At 39.7% G+C, this 24,360-nt stretch overlaps 1 protein-coding gene across 1 annotated transcript; it reads right to left on the bottom strand.

Moving 5' to 3' along the window:
- Positions 1–7,612: 7,612 nt before the first annotated feature.
- tnk2a (tyrosine kinase, non-receptor, 2a) lies at positions 7,613–16,554 on the bottom strand. The gene is made up of 14 exons (XM_053612150.1): positions 16,392–16,554; positions 15,294–15,361; positions 14,948–15,151; positions 14,646–14,798; positions 13,748–14,025; positions 13,538–13,664; positions 12,858–13,004; positions 12,180–12,274; positions 11,375–11,569; positions 10,571–10,662; positions 10,265–10,309; positions 8,484–9,832; positions 8,305–8,400; positions 7,613–8,011 (listed from the first exon to the last, which is right to left on the bottom strand). The coding sequence occupies exons 1-14, from the start codon at positions 16,552–16,554 to the stop codon at positions 7,877–7,879; spliced, it is 3,147 nt and encodes a 1,048-aa protein (XP_053468125.1). The 3' UTR covers positions 7,613–7,876.
- Between the last annotated feature and the right edge of the window lie 7,806 nt (positions 16,555–24,360).

Here is a 24,360-nt window from a genome sequence, read left to right as displayed (position 1 = left end):
CGTCTCTCTCGCTCTGTCTCTTTTATGGGGGGCGCCTTCATTTGTATCACGCAGCGGCATTAAATTTCACAGAAATGCAGTTAAAGTTAAAGGGTGTCATTACTTTTTTCATATTTTCTCCTATATTTGTCTAAGGATCAGATTGTACATGGCTGATTTCAAGTGAATGACTTGTCTACAATAACAGTCACATAATTTCTCAAAATTGTTTCTTTAATGGATGGGAAAAGGTTATGGAAATAATGCCTCTGTGGTTAATAAACGTAACCTTATACTGATAATATGAGAGAAATCTAACATTTAATTGTAATAAAAGAACTTTCATTATAAGAAAAAGAATAAAAACAAAAGAAAGAGAACATCAAAATTGTATAGTTTTAAACAATACATTATATTTTACTGACACTCAAAGAGAGCAAGACACAGCTAAACATTTTCATTTGTCTTATCTGTTCATTATATGAAGAATATCTGATCATGTGTGAAAAAGAGTTCTTCATGTGAGAAAATGACGTCTGGAAAACGTGAAAATAAACGACTCTTCACTCTGTAAATCTCTGCCACCATAAATAGTACAAAAGGAGAAAGAACATGAACTTTACGTGATGACTGAATTCCCTGCTGAAAAAAATCATTAGAAACATCTAGAGATGTATAATGGTTCCTAATTGGTTCTAATGTGTTTCTGATGGTATTCATGACAGAATGCCCTTTTGGATTCTATAATCAGAAATAACCAGAAAATCCCTGATGGAAACCATTACGCCAATTACCATGAAAATCCATTATCTGTCTTTCCTAATGAACTGCTGGAGGTCCAGCAGGAGTCTGGGCTCCGATATTAACCTTTATAGTTTATTGATTTATTTTCAATGACTTCTGTCATGCTCTGCATCGTCAATCAAGTAAATAATAGCCACACACTGATACACAGCATTCACGGTTCTATAGATTCGTTAAAATACAACAATTTGATATAAGACACTGAGAATAATCTGAATTAAGAGTGAGTGGAAACCATTAGACAATTTTCATGAAGAAATGGGTTAATGTTTAATCACGATACGGAACCATCTCAATTCTGTGTTTTTTTTCCTCCTAAAAGCAGTAGAAAAAAAAAAAAGTTATCTAACCTTGACTAAGGATGAAAAAATGAAAAAAATGAAAATGCCCCCATTTCAATCGCTCTAACAAAGCCTTTCTGAACAGTCAAAGCATCTCTGATTTAATTTGTATGTTCAAACTGCTGTTTCTTAAAGACAGACATCTTGTGTTTCCAGTAAAGTCTCATTTCTAATATTTCAGAAACAACAGAAGCTCTTTTCTTCTCCTCCATGTATCTGTCAGTTCACATTTTCATCAATGCTGTCTTTTCATCCTGAGCCACTCGTGTTCAGTGCTCCCACTGTGCACCACCGCATCGTTATTAACTACAATAAAATGTCCCAAGATGATCCCTGACCAAGAATAACACGAGGAGATAAAAGCTGAGTGTCGTTACGGAGAGTGGGTTCTGTACGGGAGAGACATCAAATAAAATAAATCTGTGATTCTAATAAGAAATAAGAAACATACTAGTACTGTTAGGCCCTGATTTATTAATAATAATCCTTAATTAAACCTGAGAAAGGACAAACCCGAATTCCTACCAGGATCCATAGCTTCTCCCTAAAAGTCAAAGTAAAATAGTGGGGGGAGTCAAATATAATGGATTTACAGCCCATTAAAGGCATGTGTCTCACTGCTCAGGGTTCCCACCACCAGAGTTCCTACATTTCCTCCTTGTGCCTCACTGTGTCTCACTGCGTCTTAGTGATGTTTTGAGGTTCTTGTGAACATTGATGGCATCATGAATTCTGCTGAATAACAGGAGATTTTAGCTCAAAAGCTGGTTGCCTCTGCAAGGAGGTTAAAAATTGGTCTAGACCGAACTTTCTGTACAAACTTTGTTGCAAGACACAAAATGATTCTTGCAAAAAAAAGTCTCATTCTTCAGATTTGAACCCTGATGAAAACTGAAGATGACGTCCAGGTGCACAAACCTGAAAATATACAGGAGTTTCAAATATCCAAAATCATCTCAAGGTCTCTCTGTACATTTAAAGTCAAAATAATACACATTGTCTGTTTTTTTTCTTTCTCAGGTTTTGGTTATCACAAAGACTGGTGATTCTGCATCATTCTGCTGCATTTATGTTCCAAGTGCCTACATTCATCAATGATCCGTAATAAAACGCACGCAATGGCATGAGACTGGTCTAAAAGGCATCATGCGTGAACAATGAATCTGTCTGAGGAGACGACTGAAACCTTTTCACACTTACAATGGCTTGTCTCACACTTACCGAAAAAAAACCCCCAGATTATGTTCCATGGTGGAAAGAGAAGCACTTTCAGAAGCACTCCTGGGCCATGACATACACAGAACCAGTTCCTCAGCCTCGGCGTGGAATAACAGAAACAGTGACGGTGTGAATGGATGAACGTTTCCTATTAGGGTCCAGTTTACTGCTTAATTAATTTCAGATCTGACATTGGATATTACTTTAATAAGAGCTTTCAGAGTAAACGGGCGTCCCGAATGCTTTTTATCTTCCTCTGAACGAGCGGCAGAGAGAAAGAGCGTCTTGGTGACATTCACTTATCGGTTTCTGTGTGTAAATGAACACTGATAGGTGAGCATGCCTTCAAACCAGGAGCTGTGTTCTTATCTTGAGAAGAGCCACCTGTAGCATGGAGGATGTTCTGACATCCTGCCGCTGTGTTGCAGAAAACCTGTCGCCTCCCCAGTTAATTAAAGGGGACATGAAGGTTAAAGTCAAATGTCACTCCCGTCTCCATCTTTATCTCAGAGGGGTTTGTTTTTTTGCTCTGTGCCAGTCCTGTCACATGGCTTTCACTTAGTTAACTCATTTGTTTAATGACGTTATATCATGAATCATAAATGACCTTTATCAATTATTCACCCTTATTTACAATTTATAGATATTATGACGAATCAGAGTAAATTCATTCAGTTACATAGAAATCAAATTGTAACAGAAGCTACAAACACAAAGGATATTTATGGATGATTTATATAACTAATAAACTCTCTCTCTCTCTCTCTCTCTCTCTCTCTCTCTCTCTCTCTCTCTCTGTGTGTGTGTGTGTGTGTGTGTGTGTTATAGTAAAATACTCTCCAGAAGTGTTATATTCCTCTTAAACCACAGAAATTTACCAGCAATTTAAACTAATTAAAGAACGACACGTCATACTTTGTATCCATTTATAGTTGTATTTAATGTTGTGGAATATCCATGAGACAAGTTCTCACTTATGTTATAGCAGCTATAAACTAGCCTCTCTTTATATTGTTTCTTGTCATGTTAGTGAGAAACAGTAAAGAAGCGTAAACTCTTCTGTCCTGAAGATTTCAGAAAAATTAAAGTTACAGCTTTACGTCTGACTGTTACACAGCGCTGACACTGGAGACTCCTTCCATACACGTTACATAAACACATTTCTCCTTACAGAAAACGTGACCGTATCAATGATTTATTTAATCTGTTTATTATTAGTAGAGCTTCTGTGGCATGAGTCCCTGTGAACGAGCTGTTGCTATAGAAACTATAGTGAATTAGAACCAGTGCATTAATATAAACCTGTGATGTGCAGCTGCGCTCCTGTCAGAGCCGCTGTTATAGAAAACTAATCAACACCTTCTGACCAATCACAATCCAGAACCCATCATTCATTTTTTTAAATGAATTTAATGACACAAACATGAGGCTTGTTGGAATTTGAGGAGTTTTAAGTGTAAAAACGCTCAGTGCTAGACTGGATGTTGGAGATAGAGGGTCTTTGTTAAGTTCTTTGTCCGATACCAGTCACAGAACCAGAATTTGGACCCTACTCTGGCTGATTTCCTCTCATCTGGGCCCAGGGAAGAAATCACACAGATACCATCATTCAGTGAAAGCTTCTTAATTTAATGATACAGGAAGAATAGTGTATGCACACAGAATTATTGATAAAGAATGATAAATGTCAATTGGAACAAGTCACAGATAAAATCAAAACATCTACTACGCAGGTTTGAGTGACATAAGAACTACAAGACGTCTAGTCTACCAGATAATAAGAGAAGAAGAACCGAGAGAGAGAGGGGGGGGGGGGGACAGAAGGCGGGGTAATTAGGAATGCTCAAAACAACACATACCAAGAACACAAAACAATAAGTTTCAGTACATCGTGACACAAACTAGAGACCTTCAGAACTGAGACACAGAGATCATCATGCCTGAAACTCCTCAGTCTTGTTCAGATTCAGTTTCAGATTTATCAGATGTTGATCAGTGGAAATAAACCCCTAAACCTCAGCATACAGACAGCATTGCCATATCTCCACCTGAATACAGCAACACAGGAATTGATTTTTGTAATAAATTATTTAAACCTCATGGTCTTGGGAGTCACTCAGTGTCATTCCTCTGAGCTCTTACACCAACAAATTCTATTTCTATTCTCTGAGACCTGTGGGGTTGTGACCAGTATCCAGACAAATAGCATCCTGAAGACTCTCCTTTACTTCTGTAGGACAAATGAAGGGCTGTGGTAACCTCCTCCGGCTCTGATGAAGGCAATGGAACTGACTTGGTGTTGACTTCTGACCTCGTCTCTGATCACTGACGCCTCTGACTCATCAATCTCTGAGATACTCTTATATTTCCTATAGTTCTTCATTTTTAAAATATTAAAATATTGAGCTGTTGCACATTCTATCATTATATATATTTATAGAACAAGACTCTATGTTCAGCCATTTTCACTTCACCGCACTGTTTTTCTTCCAATGCCATGTAATCACTTTCACTCTCTCTCTCTCTCTCTCTCTCTCTCTCTCACACACACACACACACACACACACACACACACACACACACACAGAGGTTCCTTGACCACACAGAAGACTTTATTTTCAAGTACAACATACTTTATTATCTTTAGCAACAAGTGTGACTCCAGTTCTGACAGAAGAGATTTCTATATCTTCTTATTTGTGGCTGGGTCGAACAAACCCACTTTTATTTTCCTTCTCTGTGTTTATTTCTATATAAAAATACAGGTACATGAAAATGCTTTTAATTCTGATCCAGTGTGCACTTTTCACAGCGTCACAGGAAACTGCTTCAACGTGAAACTTCAGCAGTCGTGATGGGAAGAAGGAATGATGGAGTAATGCAGTAATGTGTTGATATTAAACAGGGTCGTGTGCACAGAAACAGAGCTGAAGTGGAAATTTTTTGAGTAACCAGCATATAAATGCACAATGTAAACCAAACTCCAGACCACAGCTCCAAAAATAGAAAATCACTTATTACTTGTTCTCATGTGATAAAATAATTAATAAATCATTTTGTATTTTTGGAGCTGTGGTGTGTGAACTTTTCCTTCCTTTTCTGAAGAAATGAATGAATAAATTAAGGAACGAATAACAGGTATAGTGCCCTCCACTAATTTTGGCACCCTTGGTAAATATGAGCAAAGAAGGCTGTGAAAAATTGTCTTTATTGTTTAACCTTTTGATCTTTCGTTCAAAACATTCACAAAAATACTCTGCTCTCATGGATGTCAAACAATCACAAACACAGGTTTATCAAAAAAAAAAAAACACAAACATTTGTTAAATATAGCTGTGCAACAATTATTGTCACCCCCAGGAATTCATATGAGAAAAATATATGCCCATTGATATTTTACTTTTTTTTTTAGTACACCTGGGTGACTAAGAACAGGAAATTGTTCAACCATGACTTCCTGTTTCACAGGGGTATAAATATGAGGTAACACACAGGCCAAATTCTCTTAGTCATTCATAACAATGGGTAAGACCAAGGAATATAGCTGTGATGTGTGGCAAAAGGTTGTTGAGCTTCGCAAAATGGGAAGTGCCTATAAGAAAATAGCACAAGCATTGAAAATGCCCATTTCCACCATCAGGGCAATAATTAAGAAGTTCCAGTCAACTGGAAATGTTATGAATCAACCTGGAATTGGACATGTGTCTATATCGTCTCAACGCACTGTGAAGAGGACGGTTAGAGCAGCCAAAAAATCTCCAAGGATCACAGCTGGAGAACTGCAGAAGTTCGTTGTGTCTTGGGGTTAGAAAGTCTCCAAAACTACAATCCAAAGTCACCTACATCACCACAAGTTGTTTGGAAGGGTTTCAAGAAAAAAGCCTCTACTCTCATCCAAAAACAAATTCGAGCGTCTTCAGTTCACCAGACTCTACTGGAACTTCAAATGGGGTTGGGTTCTATGGTCAGATGAAACCAAAATAGAGCTTTTTGGTAATAAACACCAGAGGTGGTTTTGGTGCACACACAGAGGTGGCCATATGGAAAAGTACCTCATCCCCACAGTTAAATATGGTGGTGGATATTTAATGTTTTGGGGCTGTTTATCTGCCAGAGGACCTGGACATTTTGTTAGGATACATGGCATCATGGACTATCAAATATCAACAGATATTAAATGAAAACCTGACGGCCTGTGCCAGAAAGCTTCAAATGGGCCGTGGTTGGATCTTCCAGCAGGACGATGATCCAAAACATACATCAAAATCAACACAAAAATGGTTTACTGACCACAAAATCAAGGTCCTGCCATGACCATCCCAGTCCCCTGACCTGAACCCCATAGAAAACCTGTGGAGTGAACTGAAGAGGAGAGTCCACCAGCGTGGACCTCGAAATGTGAAGGATCTGGAGAGATTATGGAGGAACGGTCTCAGATCCCTCGCCATGTATTCTCCAACCTCATCAGGCATTATAGGAGAAGACTCAGAGCTGTTATCTCGGCAAAGCGAGGTAGCACAAAGTATTGACTAAAAGGGTGTCAATAATTGTTGCACACCTATATTTAACAAAGATTTTTTTTAAAAAACCTGTGTTAAACCTGAAATTGTTTGATATCCATAAGAGAAGAGTATTTTTGTAAATGTTTTGAACAAAAGATCAAAAGTTTAAACAATGAAGACATTTTTTCACAGCCTTCTTTGCTCATATTTACCGAGGGTGCCAATATTAATGGAAGGCACCGTATTTATATTTTTACACCATCTGTGGCGCATAAAATAAAATGAAAGTCTGATGAAGGAATGTTAAAGCAAAACTACTAAGTATTCCAGTACTGCATAAATGAATAATATTTAGACATTCTTCACGAGGTCCCTGTTTCATCAATCCCAATAAATAAATAAACTCCTCAGAATTAATATATCATAAATATTTCACATATTCAAAGCAAATAAATATAAACAATACAGCAACAGTCATCTGCATACACATCTTTGCTTCATACATCAATAAATATAAAACAAAACTTAAATAATAACACATGAATGTCTTAAATAGACAGATTTAGTACAGTATCTGATTTAAACACAGCGAGTTCCAAACAAAGCTCAACAGCAACAACCACAAAATATTCTCCACATTCTCAAAAAATAAAAACTATATATTTTTAAACATCAGCACATTTAGCTTTAGTCCAGACAGATGCAGTTATGAACTATTCAGAGTCCTGCAACAGTCAAAAAAGAACGCAGGAGTAATGCACAGACGTCTCGAGCAGGATCGGGTTTAGATGAATATTATGCGATTCTCAGTGGACAGAAGGGGACACTGTGCTCATCCTCAACGCTGGGTTTAGTATCTGTGACAAGACAAAAATAAAAACCTCTTCGCTTAATGCTAATGTACAGCAAGCTACAGTACATAACACCTGAATAAGCCCTTCATCACAACTACACTCTTAAAATAGAGGTCCCCTGGGAGAACCTTTAAAGTAGAAAGGGTTCCTAGTAGACCAGAAGATGTGCCACAGTTTCTCAGTACCTTTGTCTGGAGGAACCATATGAGTCTATCATCTGGGTGCTCGCCTGCTCCAGGTTCCAGCTGCACCTCTGCAGAATTTCCACACACTCGGGCCGAGTCTTCAGACCTAGACGGAACAGCTGTTCCACCTGTCCAACACACACACACACACACACAATGATGTGACTGATGATCAGCGATTGATCGTTGTGAATAACGGTGATTAGTGATTGATAGTCAGGAAGAATGGTGATTAGTGACTGGTCATCTGGTCATCATAATGGTATATCGAGTGTACAAGCAGCTGTGATGTGAGATGGAATAATGGCGTATCGAGTGCAGGACAATCTAGCGACAAAGTCACGGCACCTTTTCTAAGTAATTCTAATCAAAATGCAGATTGGTAGTAAGCCGTAACAACAGCAGCCATACTCCAGGCTACCTTCAGGTACTCAATAGCCTTCTGAATGTTCCAGCCGTGACTCTCGAGCGCTGTCTGACACTCCTCTACTGTCACTCCATGGACCGCCTCCTCTACCTGCAGACATAGGTACCAACGCATCAGCTTCCTTATACCTCACACACACACACACACACACACACACACACACACACACACACACACACACATATCGGAATATGTTCTGGAAAGCCAGGATGCTCTGAATGTACCTGTTTCACACTGCTGTAAGTGTTGAACTCTGCTGAGCTCTGAGAGCTGCTGCTGCTGGGGTTGGAGGAGATACTGGGCTTGATGAACTGCTGCTGCACCATGGGTCTAACAGTCGCCATGTTGGTCCGTCGCTCTTTGTTTTGCTCGGAATCTTTCACAAACTTCTCGTATCTCTCGAGATACGTCGGCCTCTCAGGTAGCAGGTAGTACTGAGTGCTGCTGGCCTTGGTGCTCCCGCTCATGATGGGCAGGTTGCAGGGGCTCTTGGCTCGAGTCTGGTCTATATTGGTGCAGGAAGTGGCATTCGTGGGATTGTAGTTGATTCTACTGGGGCTGAGCGTGAGCTTTGGAGGGGTAGTGGATGGAGCATAGGAGTACGATGAAGGGGAGAGGCAGGACCCCAGAGAACCGACACAGCACAAAATTGGTCTCTGCTGAGTGGAGATCATGGGACTGGGGGATCGCGAGCTGGGCTGGGACATGGCGTGGTCTCGGGGAGGGATCTTAGGAGGCTGAGGTCTCTCGTCGTCATCACACAAAGAGACAGAAAGCCTGGCGCACGTCCGTCTGGAAGGCCGTGTTGGCGGGATAGGGATCCTGGGTGGGACCTGGGGCTTGTCCTCGCAGGAGGGCAGGATGATTTTGCGGTGTGGTAAGAGAGGTGACGAGGGCATCGATTGCACCGTCGCTGGTACATGCAACTTCGCCATGACCTCCCTCTGTAACTCCTTGAAGATGTCAGCCGACTGCGAGGTAGATCGGTTCTCCACAGCGAGTTTGGATGGAAGGAACAGATTGTCTTCCACTTTGCACTTGGGATCTAAATCTCCATCAACACTGTCATAATTCTGCTGGTCTGGATTGTCAGTCTTCGCAGTGTTTATGGAGCTGACCTCCACGTCCTCCTGCTCCTCAGACTCTAAAGCTACCTCATCGTATGCAGGGAGAGAAGGCAGCGGCCGGGTGTCCCAGTCCACCACGGGGGTTGGGTGCAGAGGGTTCGGCAAACTGCGGTATGGGCTCTGTGGAGGACCATAATCCAATATGGAGGCTCCAGACGGAGCGGAGTTGGAGGCGGGAATCTCCGTAATGGGGGAAGGCGAGGTGGAGCTGAAACTATCGTCTCCAAAGTCGATGAGCGAGACCTCGCTGAGGTGATCATCCGGGTCCGAGTTCTCCCATGGACGAAGGCGTAGCCCAAGGTATGACGGTGCTTTCAGAGAGAGCTTCTTCAATCCAGTGACTATCAGATCATTGTCATCATCATCATCGTCAATCACAGAGTCATAGAAAGGCTCTGAGAGTGTAAAAGCAAACCAGAGCTGATCAGCAATGGAGGAACAAATTTACAGCTGAAAAAATTCAAGTGTTCATAGTTTATATATCTACGAAGGAAAGAAATCCACAATGTTAAAAAAATCCCCAGTTCTACAGTAATAATAATCCCAGAGGCAAGATACCAAAATGTACCATTCAAACCTATCAAAAAATACGTCCAAATCTTTTGGCTAAACGACTCTTGTGTATACACTATACCCTATATAATGCGCATATAAAGTGAACAGGAAGTCGTGTGTTAGGGAATGAGATAAAAAGAAAAACTTCTGCATAAAGACAGAGATGGCAGATGATCATGTGGATCTCAGGGCGGCTTAGAAAATGTCAAATTAATCTCCCGTGTTGTATATAATCCACAGTGAAAGAAGAAGAGAACGGAGATGGTTCTTACTCTTGAGAAGAATGGCCGGCTGAGGAGGACGAGGTGGGGGTTGCTCTGAGGAACCACGGTGGAGAAAAAATGATCATACAGAAAATAAATTAATCATCAAACTATTCATTAACTATCAATTCATTCACTATTTCATTCATTTCTAACTGATTAGACATTTTGAATTAATTATTAATTAGAAAGTAGTTAACAAATGCTTTATCAGAGATGGAACAGATCAAGAAGGAAGACAATGTTCAAGGGTAACATTACATTTTTAATCAAAGTATAGCAGCTAGACTCTCTAACTTTGTTTTGGTGTCTCACTTTTGGCGCGGTTTGGTAATTTAGTTGGCCGGTCAGCATTCGGATCCATCCCAAGAACATCAGGGGGGTCCATGGGGTTCCCCAGGTATATACTACATTCAGAAAGTAAAAACAGAGAGATTTACTAACGTTTATTTTTTTAACAAAGTTGTAAATATGGAACTAGAAATACAATGCTACACTGCCCTCTGGTGGTGACAAACAAAACATTATGTACAAATATACAGTATATATAGAATAAACAGGGTTTGGAAAGTTACTTTAAAAAATGTATTCCCTTATAGTTACAAATTACTTCATAAAAAATGTCATTAGTAACTTAATCCAAGTATCACGATATGAAAGTAATGTAAAGGTAATCTGATTATGTTTAGATTACTTCAAGGTCACATATGTAAAAAAGTCAAGAGATAAACAATATGATCGAAAATACTTTTATCTATAGCTTATTGTAGAGCTTAAAAACATATTCAGTGTTTGGATTTGTTTTAATAAAATAAATATTATAAATAAATAAATTTGTTGCTCGTGTGAGCCATGACTGGTGAGAGAGAACCAGAACTATGATCAAGCAACTGTCTATATTGTGTTATGTCAAAAGATTTTTAAAAATGTAATCCTGATAGTATTCACATTTTTTTTTTTTACAAAATGTACCTGTAATCTTTGTTTTGTTTTGTTTTTTACAGCTACCATTTTTTTGTATCCTGATTACGTAACGCCGTTACATGCAGTCCGTTACTCCCCAAACCTGAGAATGAAGAATCTCCAGCGTCAGAATAATCAGAAGCCCGGGTTTCTTACTCATCGATTTTATCAGGAGCGCCCCAGCTGCGGTGAGGGTCGGTGTCTCCGTGGCCCGTGTGGATGAAGCTGTGTTTAAGAGGCCTGCTGATATCATGGGCAGAAAGTCCAGCTACAGAAGTCACCACGTTCCTGGGGAACTGACCCACCTTCAGAGTTTGTCGGTTCTGACCTCGCCACCAGTAGTTCTCCGCTCTAAACAGATTTTAGACCAAATTCAAAATCTAGAAAAGTTTGTTTAAGAGAAATTCCACTAATCAGATTATAGAAATAGGACTCTTTTGACTAATGGTAAGTTTTCACGTTAGTGCACTTTGTTTAATTTTCTACGTAATGTTGAAGTATAAAGTTATTGACTTTTTTTTGCATACATTTTTGTATCAAGAAAATAAATTCAGCCTAGTGAGGTTAACATCTGCATAAATATTATACAAGTAATTATCTGCATAATTATTCAACAAGTAAAAATGTAACAATTGGTTTGAAAACAGATAAAATCAGCTGTGTTAATTAATGCTATAAAAGATGAGACTTTTTAGGATAATAAAGTGCATTGTAATACACTATGGATATTAGATCAGATCATATCACAAGTATTAGCCAACTAAGGTAATAATAAATAATAATGTTTAATGATTTATTTATTAAATAAGTTATAATTAATGTCAGTAACGTGTACTTTGCTTTCGCTTCGTGTTCAGTAAAATAACTGAACCTCATCATGAATAGATTTTTTTTTTGTTTTTCAAAAAAAAAGTCAACTCGATGATTTTGACTACAGTAAAACTTCACGTGATCACGTGACCTGCCCTCGATGATAGTGATGACGTCGTTGGCGTGGATCTTCAACTTATCTGGTTCATCAAAGTCCTGCAGCGCTCTCATGTCTGTAGGCATCGTCTGCAGAGGCAAAACATCAGTGTGTATAAAATATCTTTACACGCACACCAATAATCCAAATCATGCAAGTGCTCATGTAAACCATGATATCGTCATACTAAACTGGATTTTCTGGATTTATGGGATGATTATTTTTATTATATAATTATAATTATTGTTAATATACTGTTTATTTGACAGCTTTCTGACATGTTTACATCTCATGGGTGCAAACAGAACATATTAACTGCATATAAAACTATCTAAACAAATTTACAGATTCATTTTGCCTTTCAAATACGTTTTGTTAGACCTCAAATAAATATCCGGCGCCATCCACTAATATTGGCACCCTTGCTAAATATGAGCAAAGAAGGCTGTGATATCTTGTTCAAAAAATTCACAAAAATACTCTGCTCTCATGGATATCAAACACAACGCAGGTTTATCTGAAATAAAATATCCTTGTTATTGGAACTGGAACTGGAGCTCTCGATGAGCCGATGAAATCAGAGCCAAAATCGGATCGTAAACATTTCTGAACATTAATGAACATTAATCATAATCTAAATCTGAACATGAATGGCAATCGATCGACTCTCACCTCCACGAGGAAGTCTCTCAGAGACACGAACGTCGGTCTGTCCTCGGGTTTTGGAGACCAGCTCTGCAGCATAACGTTGTAGATATCCTGAGGACAGTCCTCGGGTTTAACCAGCCTCTCGCCCTCCTTATCGATCTTATGGAGGATCTGAGGAACAAAATTAACAGCATGATGATGTAATAGCTTCAGTAGATTTTCTATAACAGCAGCTCTGACATTAGTGCAGCTACAAATCACAGGTTTATATCACTTCACTCGTTCTAATACGTTATAGTTTCTATAGCAACAGCTCCACTAATACTAAACGGATTTTAAAAAATCGTTCACATGGTTCAAGATTTCTTGAAGTAAGGAGATGTTTAATTAACACTTATGGAAGGAGTCTCCAGTGTCAGTGCTTTCTAACCAGTCAGAGGTAAAGCTGAAACTTTAAGTGAAAATGGGAATTCACTTTTACATGGATGTTTCACAACAATAAACGTCACTATAAACTATAAAATTTGTAATTGTTGGTAAGTTGCTGTGGTATAAGAGGAACAAAACACTTAGGGACACGCAGTTGTAGGAAACTAATCAACTTCAGGGTGCTAACAGTAACTCCACTTTAGTATTTTATAATAAAATCAACACACACGTGTTTACTAGTTATTTACATTTTGTCGCATGTGTAAAGTGTGTACCTGGCTGCCATTGAGGCCGAGCCATGGCTCCTGGCCGTGACTGAACATCTCCCACAGCGTCACACCAAACATCCAGGTATCACTGGCATGTGAGAAGGTTCTGGTCTTCAGGCTCTCTGGTGCACACCTGATCAAGCACAGAATGCGTGTGAGACAAGCAAGAAGAGAGAGAAAAGTGGAAAAGAAACTCGTCGCTACAAAACTTCTCACCAGGCAAATGGAACCTTGTGGTGCTCCTGCATCACGTAATGGTCGTCGTTCTTGGGCAGCGCACGCATCAGGCCGAAGTCTCCGATCTTGACGAGGTCGTTGGAGGCCAGCAGGATGTTGCGAGCGGCCAAGTCTCGGTGGATGAAGCGGCGTGACTCGAGGTACGCCATACCACACGCGATCTGCACGGTGTAGCGGCACAGCACCGAGATCAGGATGTGACCCTGCCGCTTTCTCAACCTGTCCAACAGAGAACCAAGTGGAGCCAACTCCGTCACCTACACATAAACACACACACACACACACACACACACACACAGAAAACAAACAAACACACTTTTATGCACGTTTTGTGGCCATAGCAAACTAAAAATTCATGCATATTTGATAAACACCAATCAGCTGTAATTTACTAAGCACATTCATGGCATATTTACATTAACCACACCCACAAAACTCAAATCTCATGGAGAGCTGAACGCTGAAAAATGATGACTTAACTGTGAAAGAGCGCCTCCTAATGGCGGTGTGCACTAAATCTTCCAGTAATGTAGCTCAGCCACTGCAGTGCTTCAGCCATAGACACACACTAACTCCTCCTCCTTTTATAAGGTGCCATTACTTTTGTTCTCATTATACAGCTAGTCTTATTTGTGTTATTTTATGGATTCGTTTTGGAATTACTTTCTTTCAAGTCGTTAATATGATTTAATATGATCGACAGTGTTAAGATTTTACTTTCAAATTAAATGTAAATAACGTTTAAACAGCACTTTAAACCCAGCCCACTGCATACAGTCCTGCAACAGATAGAGCGTTAATTCGATAGTGTTGCAATTAGAACACTTAACACTATAATAAACACGTCAGAGGTCAGAGTTTGGTCTTCGAGCCTCACCATCTTCATGGGGTGTGTGAGGATGACGCCGTACAGCCGGATGAGGTTCTGATGATCCAGGGAGTGCATGGCGTTCACTTCCTGTATGAAATTGTCCAGACCTTCTGTCTGATCCAGCAAATCCGTCTTCAGGCACTTCACAGCAACATTCAGCTGCGATCACACACACACGCCCACACACACACACACACACACACATTACAATCTCATGACCTTGATAAAGGCTCTCGTGCCTGCAATAAGGTGTGCACACAAAGAATATTTCTATGTGTGTGTGTGTGTGCGTGTGTGTCTCCCCTCACCACTCGTCCAGACGGAGCCTGCCATTCCCCTCTCTTCACCACGCCGAACGATCCGTCTCCGAGTTTCTCCAGCAGCGTCAGGTCTCTCTCACTGATCAGACAGGTCAGAGCCGCCGACTGGGATTCACCGTGAGCTTCAGCCGAAATGCTGCAGGTCGACGAATCTATCTGAGTCTCCGTCTCCGGTCTCTTACCTGTAAACACCTGCAGGAGCGGAGACTACAGCTGAGACGCCACCCACCTTTATTTTTTATCTCATCCAAATATAAACTTTTGCACGCAGCTGTGTGTATTTTTCTGTGATGACGACGACGCGTCTCTGACGTGAGACGTGAGAGCGGCGTACCTTCATCCACGACTTGCGTTTACACATCGCTCTCCGTCTCTTCACAGCTTCCCACAGACGCCGCTGACCTTCACAACACCACAGAGAGAGAGCGAGAGAGAGAGAGAGAGAGAGAATCCTCTTGAACCTTCTTTTCTTTTATTTTCAGACACTTACAGCACCACTGTTCTCTTCATGTTTACATCCTACTCATATTTATCACTTCATATTATTTTATTTCTTAACGTCAACATAAACGAGTTTCTTGTTATTTTTGTGATTATATGTTTTCATATCACACAAAACCTCATTTGCAAACAAATTATGCTGATGGATCGAGGAATCTTTCAGGATCTTTTAAGACAGTTAATTTGAAATTTCTAAAATTCTAAACATCTCTAACTGTGATATGAAGGTCAGGTCAGAGCCAGCTTTCCAGCTTTCCAGCTTAGAAGGTTGAAAATATATAAATGCAAACTCCGCCCACACACACAGGGCCGCGGCGGGAATCGAACCCCCAACCCTGGTGGTGTGAGGCGAACGTTGACTGATGAGGACAGGTCAATACACTGAATATATAAGAATGTAAAATGAATCGTTTTGTAAAACAAATCTGAACACAAGTAAACATCTATCCATCCATCCATCTTCAACCACTCACTCCTTTTCAGGGTCGCAGGGGAACCTGGAGCCTATCCCAGGGAGCATCGGGCACAAGGGGTACACCCTGGACAGGGTGCCAGTCCATTGCAGGGCACACAATCACACACACATTCATATACTACGGACACTTTAGACACGCCAATCAACCTACCATGCATGTCTTTGGACTGGGGGAGGAAACCTCCGCAGCACAGGGAGAACATGCAAACTCCGCACACACAGAGCCGCGGGAATCGAACCCCAACCCTGGTGGCGTGAGGCGAACGTGCTAACCACTAAGCCACCGTGCGCCCTCACAAGTAAACAGTTACACTGAAATGAATCATTACAGAATCTGATTCCCTCTGATTCACATCTGATGCTGTTAAAGGCTGAGCACCTGTGAGTAGGAAGCATGTGGCGTGTGTTTGACATGCGTTTGACGTGCGTGTGACGTGCGCCCACCCACGTGCCCACCTGGCCGCCCCATGCCGATCTTCTCCAGGTCTTCGGTCTTCACGTAGTCAAAGTGAGAGAGCCGAGTGACGTTAAGCTCGTCTCGGATTCGCAGGAAATACTGCTGCAGCTGCACGTCTGTGAGCAGCTCCATGAGCCACTCCGTCCCCTCGTCTGACTGCATGTCTGCTCTAAACACACACACACACACACACTTGGTATACTGTCCTCACGACTCACACTGTCAATCCATGACACACCTCATGTTTAATGCATTACTAGTTATGTACACTAGTAACAGATGCTCCACTAAATAAAACTTTGTTTATAATATAATATATTTTATCAGTTCACTCCACAGGTTTTCTCTGGGGTTCAGGTCAGGGGACTGGGATGGTCATGGCAGGACCTTGATTTTATGGTCAGTAAACCATTTTTGTGTTGATTTTGATGTATGTTTTGGATCATTGTCCTACTGGAAGATCCAACCACGGCCCATTTGAAGCGTTCTGGCACAGGCAGTCAGGTTTTCATTTAATATCTGTTGATATTTCATAGAGTCCATGATGCCATGTATCCTAACAAAATGTCCAGATCCTCTGGCAGAAAAACAGTCCCAAAACATTAAATATCCACCACCATATTTAACCGTGGGGATGAGGTACTTTTCCATATGGCCACCTCTCTGTGTGCACCAAAACCACCTCTGGTGTTTATTGCCAAAAAGCTCTATTTCGGTTTCATCTGACCATAGAACCCAACCCCATTTGAAGTTCCAGTAGTGTCTGGCAAACTGAAGATGCTTGAGTTAGATGAGAGTAGAGGCTTTTTTCTTGAAATCCTTCCAAACAGCTTGTGGTGATGTAGGTGACTTCGGATTGTAGTTTTGGAGACTTTCTGACCCCAAGACACGACTAACTTTCAGCTGCAATTCTCCAGATCCTTGGAGATTTTTTGTCCACTCGAACCGTTCTCTTCACAGTGTGTTGAGACGATATAGACACAAGTCCAATTTCAGGTTTATTCATAACATTTTCAGTTGAATGGAACTTCTTAATTCTTCTTAAAGTTTATTTTTTCAGTGCTTGTGCTATTTTCTTATAGCCACTTCCCATTTTGTGAAGCTCAACAACCTTTTGCCACACATTACAGCTATATTCCTCGCTCTTACCCATTGTTATGAATGACTAAGGGAATTTGGCCTGTGTGTTACCTCATATTTATGTCCCTGTGAAACAGGAAGTCATGGTTGACAACTTCCTGTTCCTAGTCACCCAGGTGTATTAAAAAAATGTAAAATATCAATGGGAATATACTTTTTATCAAATATATATTTTTTTTACTTACAAATATATTTTTCTCATATGAATTCATCGGGTGCCAATAATTTATAATAATTATTTATAATATTTATAATTTCTGTTACTCTTATTTTAAAATAAAGTTGACATTCATTTTATTAATAATTATTTATGAATAACAATAATTACATTAAATTAAATTGTATAGGAAACAATCAACATAAGGTCTATTAAAGAACATAAAATTATATAAACTTTTATTTGGCTTTCTTTGATTCACAGATTCACACATTTCATGTTGGTGACCAAAAGATTGATTATTTTATGGATTATTTTAAGACTTAATCATTTATAAAGATAAAAACAGCATCTCTACACCTTTACGATCATGGCAAATGTCATAATTTAGAAATAAACATGGATATGCAAAGTTTATGTGGAATTAATTTTATGACATCACAAGCTGAGTTCATAGGTAGCCCCGCCCCCAAACTGCTATATTTAGAAATAGTTAAAAAGCCTGGTTTAAATGAATTCATTTAATCAATTTGACACAAACACTTACAGCTATAGAATCAGAATCAGCATCTGGGTGGAGTTTAATCGTTTAAACATCAGATAAAAAGATGAAAGATGTTTAATAATATTTCAGCCTGCAGACAAATTCAAGCCTTCTGCTTCTCTCTCACGCAGACGGTAATCTGAGACTCGATCCCTCTTTCATTCAATGCAGCGAAAAATAAACCGTGTGCTCCAAATTCATCCCCCATAAGACACGTCCTGGTTTCACAGTAAACCAGCGAGAACATGCCCACTCCAAAACATGCCACAGAGACTTAAAGACATAGCTGTTCCCATGGCAACGCCGCATCTTCCCTCAAAATCCTCATCCATAAATCATCATCCATCCTCTCAATCCTTCTGTTCCTCTGTTTCTTCCCTCATTCCTGCGTCTGGTGACACACTGATGAGTTGACTCACTCGCTCGGGCTGAGTCATGACAGGACGCAAGGCTCAGCGTCGGCCTCTATGCGACTCTGATACACTGTTTACGACTAAGAGCATAACACTGAAATTCTAAACATAACCGTAAATGATACTGAACACCGCATCCTCACACAAACACACAAACACACTCACACTCAGAGCATCCAGCTGGTCATATAAAGCATTACTAAATTATTCACAAGTAAGCACAGAGTGCTGCTGAGCTCTGGATTGTGATTGGTCAGGAGGTGTTGATTAATTCTCTATAACAGCGGCTCTGACAGTAGTGCAGCTGCACATCACAGGTTTATATTAATGCACTCTTTCTAATGTGGTATCATTTCTATAGCAACAACCCATGTACAGGGACTCGTACGGTGGAAGTGTGAAAACGCGTGGAAGGAGTCTCCAGGGTCAGCGCTTTGTAACAGTCTGTAGCTTTAAGTTTTTCCGACATCTTCAGGACAGAGGAGTTTATGCTTTTTGTCTTAATGATTTTTTTTTTTTTTTTTTTGTCTTATTAACTTCAAGACAGAGAATAAAGCGAGGCTGGTGAGAGAATTACCCTTTACAGCTGCTGTAACGTAAGAGAGAACAGGAACTAACTTGTTTCACCATCATTAAATGTAAATAAAAATTGATTAAAAACAACAACAACAGCAACATCTTTAATATCTGCTCAGTGGTTCCTTTCCATTGATAGACAGGGTAAAGTGGTGCCAATACTTTGTGCAGAACAACAGATGGATTCCAGTCTGTAGCTGTACACCTACAAAACGACCTGTACGCTAGGTATACCTAATAAAGTGGCCCATAATTGTATATACTTTTTTTTAGCGCCTTAAATTTACATAAACAGTTAAAGGCACCAAATATTCTGGATTTCACCAGACAGCCTCAATATTTTACACACACACACACACACACACACACACACACACACACACACACCTCAGGACATGTAATAATTCTGTTCTGCATCTGAAGCGGTTTTAGACAGAAAGCTGCTTGTAACGCGCTCATGTAGGAGTCATAACTGTAATAAATCATGACGTTATAAATAATAATAATAATAATAACACACTGACGCTAACAGTAACACACCGGATATCCGCTGCTGATGAAGCATCTCTGATCTGTTAATAAACTGTCAGTGTTTATTCACTTGGTATTATTACAGTAATGATGTCGGTATAAATCCGGTGTGAAGATGAAACCTGGCCTTCTGCTGCACAACTCACCTGCAACGGATTCAGCACGCGCTCAGCTCATTGCCCTAAATTCCCCGTTAAATTCCCGTTAAATTCCCGCAGTGGAGTCGCATTTCAGATGAGTTTAGTCCTATGTGTCGGAGCACTGCACTCCGGATTATCCTGCTCTAATTATACAGCATGTACACACACACACACACACACACACACACACACACACACACACGCAATATTAAAGACACAGTGCTGTTCACCCTGGTGTTACCAAATCCACAGATTTCACTCATACTGAGTGTTAATCATTCCATTTAAACTGCTTATAATTGTACAGAATACTCAACTATTCCCATATCCTTGGTTGTACTTAATGTAATAAAATAATATTTAAATATATATATATATATATATATATATATATATATATATATATATATATATATATATATATATATATCACATTATAGCACAGTTGAATACATGAATCTGATTGGTCAGAAGGTCAGAAGGTGTGCAGCTGTAATATGCACCAGGTTTTTATGAATGCTCTGGTTCTAATACTTAATTGTTTCTATAGCAACAGCTCATTCACAGGGACTTGTACAGCAGATGCTCCACATAATCTAAATTTAATAATAAAAAAAGTAGACCTATTTTTTTTTCTAAACAAACATAATAGTTGATTTGGTGACTTTTTATTATTATTATTATTATTATTATTATTATGATGAGATGTTCATTCATGGAGTCTCCAGTTTCAGCGAACTGTAACAGCAACAACGCCCCCCCCCCCCCCAGTCTTCAGGAGAAGACTGTTTATTTTAGAGTTTATTGCCGTAGCTGCTAAAATGGCTATTTCATGGCAAATACAGATATTAATCAAACAATCAAATACAGCTTAAAAAGTCAGACATTTCTGTATAACATGACTCTATAGAAGATTCTTTCAAAAATTGTAATAGTTTTCCTCGGTCCATCTTACAAAACAAGTCTGAAAGTTTGTCCTGATAAACAGCAATGTGTCACATTAGTAACGGCAAAGAGCAAATAAATATGTTTTACAGTGTAACCACAGTAATAGTATATAAATCTATATTTACTGTATACATGTCTGTTTAATTTTATAGCTCAGCTATTCTTTATTTATTGCAATATGCAGAAAACATTTAAGACTTTGTTGAAACAAAAAATAGATCAGTTAATGTATTATTATTATTATTATTATTATTATTATTAGTAGTAGTAGTAGTAGTAGTAGTATTGTGTTGTTTTAAAAAAAATCTGTCTTGATGTTAACAAGACAATAAAACACAGCCTGAGTGAGTGAGATCTCGGAAAAACTTACTTTCCCTCTGACACTGGAGACTCCTTCCATAAATAAACATTAAATAGTCAAGAATTAAAATGATTAATTAAAATCAAACACCACAATTAAGCGCAAGAACACATTTATTGGACGGGAAAAAAAGAACACACAGAAAGATCAGACTAAAACATTTCCAATTCATACACTCTTCCAAAAGAAAAAGAAAGATTCATCCATCACCTTAAATTGTTTAAGCCCCAGTGTTTAAGCCCCAAAGGTTCCATGTTAAACTCTGCAACAGTGTTTTCCTTTCAGAACCCCTTTAATAAGAGTGTAGAATTCATAACGGAATATATCCACAGTCCTCACTTACTGAGCTCAAACCGGGCAACTTACATCAATAGTGTGAAGAAGTGCGACATATGAACATTTCTGCTCTTTTTGGAAGCCATTTAATTTTCTTATTTAAAACCATAGTGTGAAGAGATTACTAATTCATATCTAATCACAAACTTATAATGTATTGTCCAAATTAATTAAACTAATGCATGCAAATAAATTCTCAAAATTTCCCTAGTACTGCTTCTAAGAGCTGCATCATGCTTTCAGAAATGTTTAAGCTGAGAGAGGGAGAGGGTGAGACAGAGAGCGAGAGAGGGAGGGCGAGTGAGAGAGAGGGAGAGAGGGTGAGAGAGGGAGGGAGGGTGAGTGAGAGAGGGGGGGGTGAGAGAGGTTGAGAAAGAGGGCTAAAGAGAGAGAGAGGCCAAGAGAGAGAGAGAGAGGGCGGGGGGGGGGGGAGAGGGTGAGAGAGAGAGGGTGAGAGAGGGCAAAAGAGAGAGGGCAAGAGAGTGAGAGAGAGAGGGTGAGAGAGAGAGAGGGAGAGAGAGGGGGGAGAGACAGGGCGAGAGAGAGAGGGTGAGAGACAGAGAGGGAGGGGGAGAGAGGGTGAGAGAGAGGGCGAGAGAGAGAGAGAAGGGCGAGAGAGGGAATCGTTTCCGCCTAAAAGAAGAAGCTGCTTTTAACAAACCCGCCATAAACTACAACGGATTTCTTCTGCACAACCACTGAAATGAGGAAGTGGTATATTAAGTGTGCTTTCACATCTGCAGCGTGTCGTGTGAACTCTAGTGCAGTGGGGAAAGTGATTCGATTCTGAATCGACTCACCAGCAGGAAGCGAATCAAACAAGTCGGGTGTTTCGAGTCACAGTGTTTTTGTGTAGATTTTTGCAAGCAGCTGAATGGAACGAAAGCGCAGAGCTGTAGCGCTGCAGAAACGGGTGTGCTCTGAAGATCTGGAGAAAACCCATTCAAAACATTTTAAACTACTCATTTATTTAATTATTTATTTATTTAATAATGATCCGTAACTGTATTTCTTATCCAAATAACAAGCTTTCAGCCATACACACCCCTCAAACAACGGTTATTTGTTTTTATTTGTTCAACAAAATGCAGCGTGAAAGCAAATCAAACCCAACACTGTAGCAAACGAATCAAAAGAACCAATTTCACTCTGATTCAGACTCGACACACGGATCAATAGGTGTGAAAGCACCCTTAAGAGACACTCTGGAAACTAAAAAGCTTGAAAAAACAAAACAAAAAAAACAAACAAAAAAACACAGCCACTAAATGCAAATATCCGTGTACACATTTCTCCTGGTGATCACTGAAAATGAAACTGGAATGATTTTAAACATTTATCAGTTCATAACGTAAACCCACGCTGACCAGCTGAGAAGTGTCACAGGAGAAATGCTGAGATTTCTTCAGAGATTACACACACACACAGCCCAAAAAAGTCACACAAATACAGCAGAACGTGAACATAAATATGTAAAAAACTATGGGAAACACTGTTCCCGATAATTGACTCCACTCTACAGTGAAATATGAGGGACACTGCCCCCGATAAATACACACTGGTAGACAAAAACTACCTTCACACAGTGCATTATGGAAGACACTGCTCCCGATAATGTTTCAGAATGAGAAATATGTTCCAAAATATACAAGCTTCGTCACAGAAATCACTACACGCTCGGCTCTGATAACGGGCATGTGCTGAGAATTAAACAGACCAGGTGATGAAGAGAAGTTACGGACACCCCTGCAAAGTTGATTCTTATTACTCTGTCACTAGGTGGTGGGGGAAGTTTGTTGCTGCGCATCAGTCCAAGATTTCTCCTTAGAACGTGTGGCTGAACATTTCGAGGATTTATGTGGAATTACCATCATCGTTCCTGTTTGAAATATACTTTAAGGGGATTTCAGGCACACACATTAGTAACAAGAAAAATTATACTATTCAAGATCAGAACCGTCAGATCTGCTGTTATAGAAAATTAATCGACGCCTTCCGCTCTGTCCAACGCTATGGTATAAAATCACAATATTTTAGAGCAATTTAGCTGAAAAGCCGTCCAGTCAAATCCAGAATAAAATTTGTGATCATTTTTAATGTTAATATAATCACACGATAGTCATTTTACGTCAGCACACGCCGAGAGCATTTCCGCCAAATCGCTAATTTTTGTAACAAAATTGCTGCGACAAAGAACAACACCAAATATCCAGAATCTTCGTAGTTAAACTACAATTTTAACAGCAGCTTTCTGTCACATGGACGAGTTCCTACACGCTGTGGAAGATGATGAGCATGCGCTGATTTCTGCTGACGGCTTGTTTGGTAACACGGATTCCTCAGAGCAGATGCTGCTTTTATAAATTGACAGTATAACCGTCACAATTATGGAAGGCACTGCTTCCGATAATGTAAAAAACCCCCACGTTTATAGTGAACACTGTCACTGATAAATAAATAATGACAAACAAAACACATTTCTCTCCGTGCAAAATGGATCGAAATCACAAGTTAGATGATCCGAAAGCAGTGTTTTTCCCCCCTGCGAGGGATTTAGATTGGAATCTCGACCCGAGTGCTAGTGAACAAAGCAGAATGAAATATCGGATTAGCTTTTTAATTCTGATGCGTCAGGACACGATGGAGCTGTCCAGGGTTAAACCAAACATCAAGTCAGAACCTGAGAAACAAGTGCACGCGTTCCAAACTGTGTGCTTAACAGATTATTTTTGCTGATTATAAATATTGTTTTATATTTATTATATATATATATATATATATATATATATATATATATATATATATATATATATATATATATA

This window comes from Ictalurus furcatus, chromosome 23, assembly GCF_023375685.1.
Source record: "Ictalurus furcatus strain D&B chromosome 23, Billie_1.0, whole genome shotgun sequence".
Classification (NCBI taxonomy): Eukaryota; Metazoa; Chordata; class Actinopteri; order Siluriformes; family Ictaluridae; genus Ictalurus; species Ictalurus furcatus.
The sequence above is the reverse complement of the archived record's forward strand: the minus strand, read 5'-3'. Positions and strand labels throughout refer to the sequence as shown.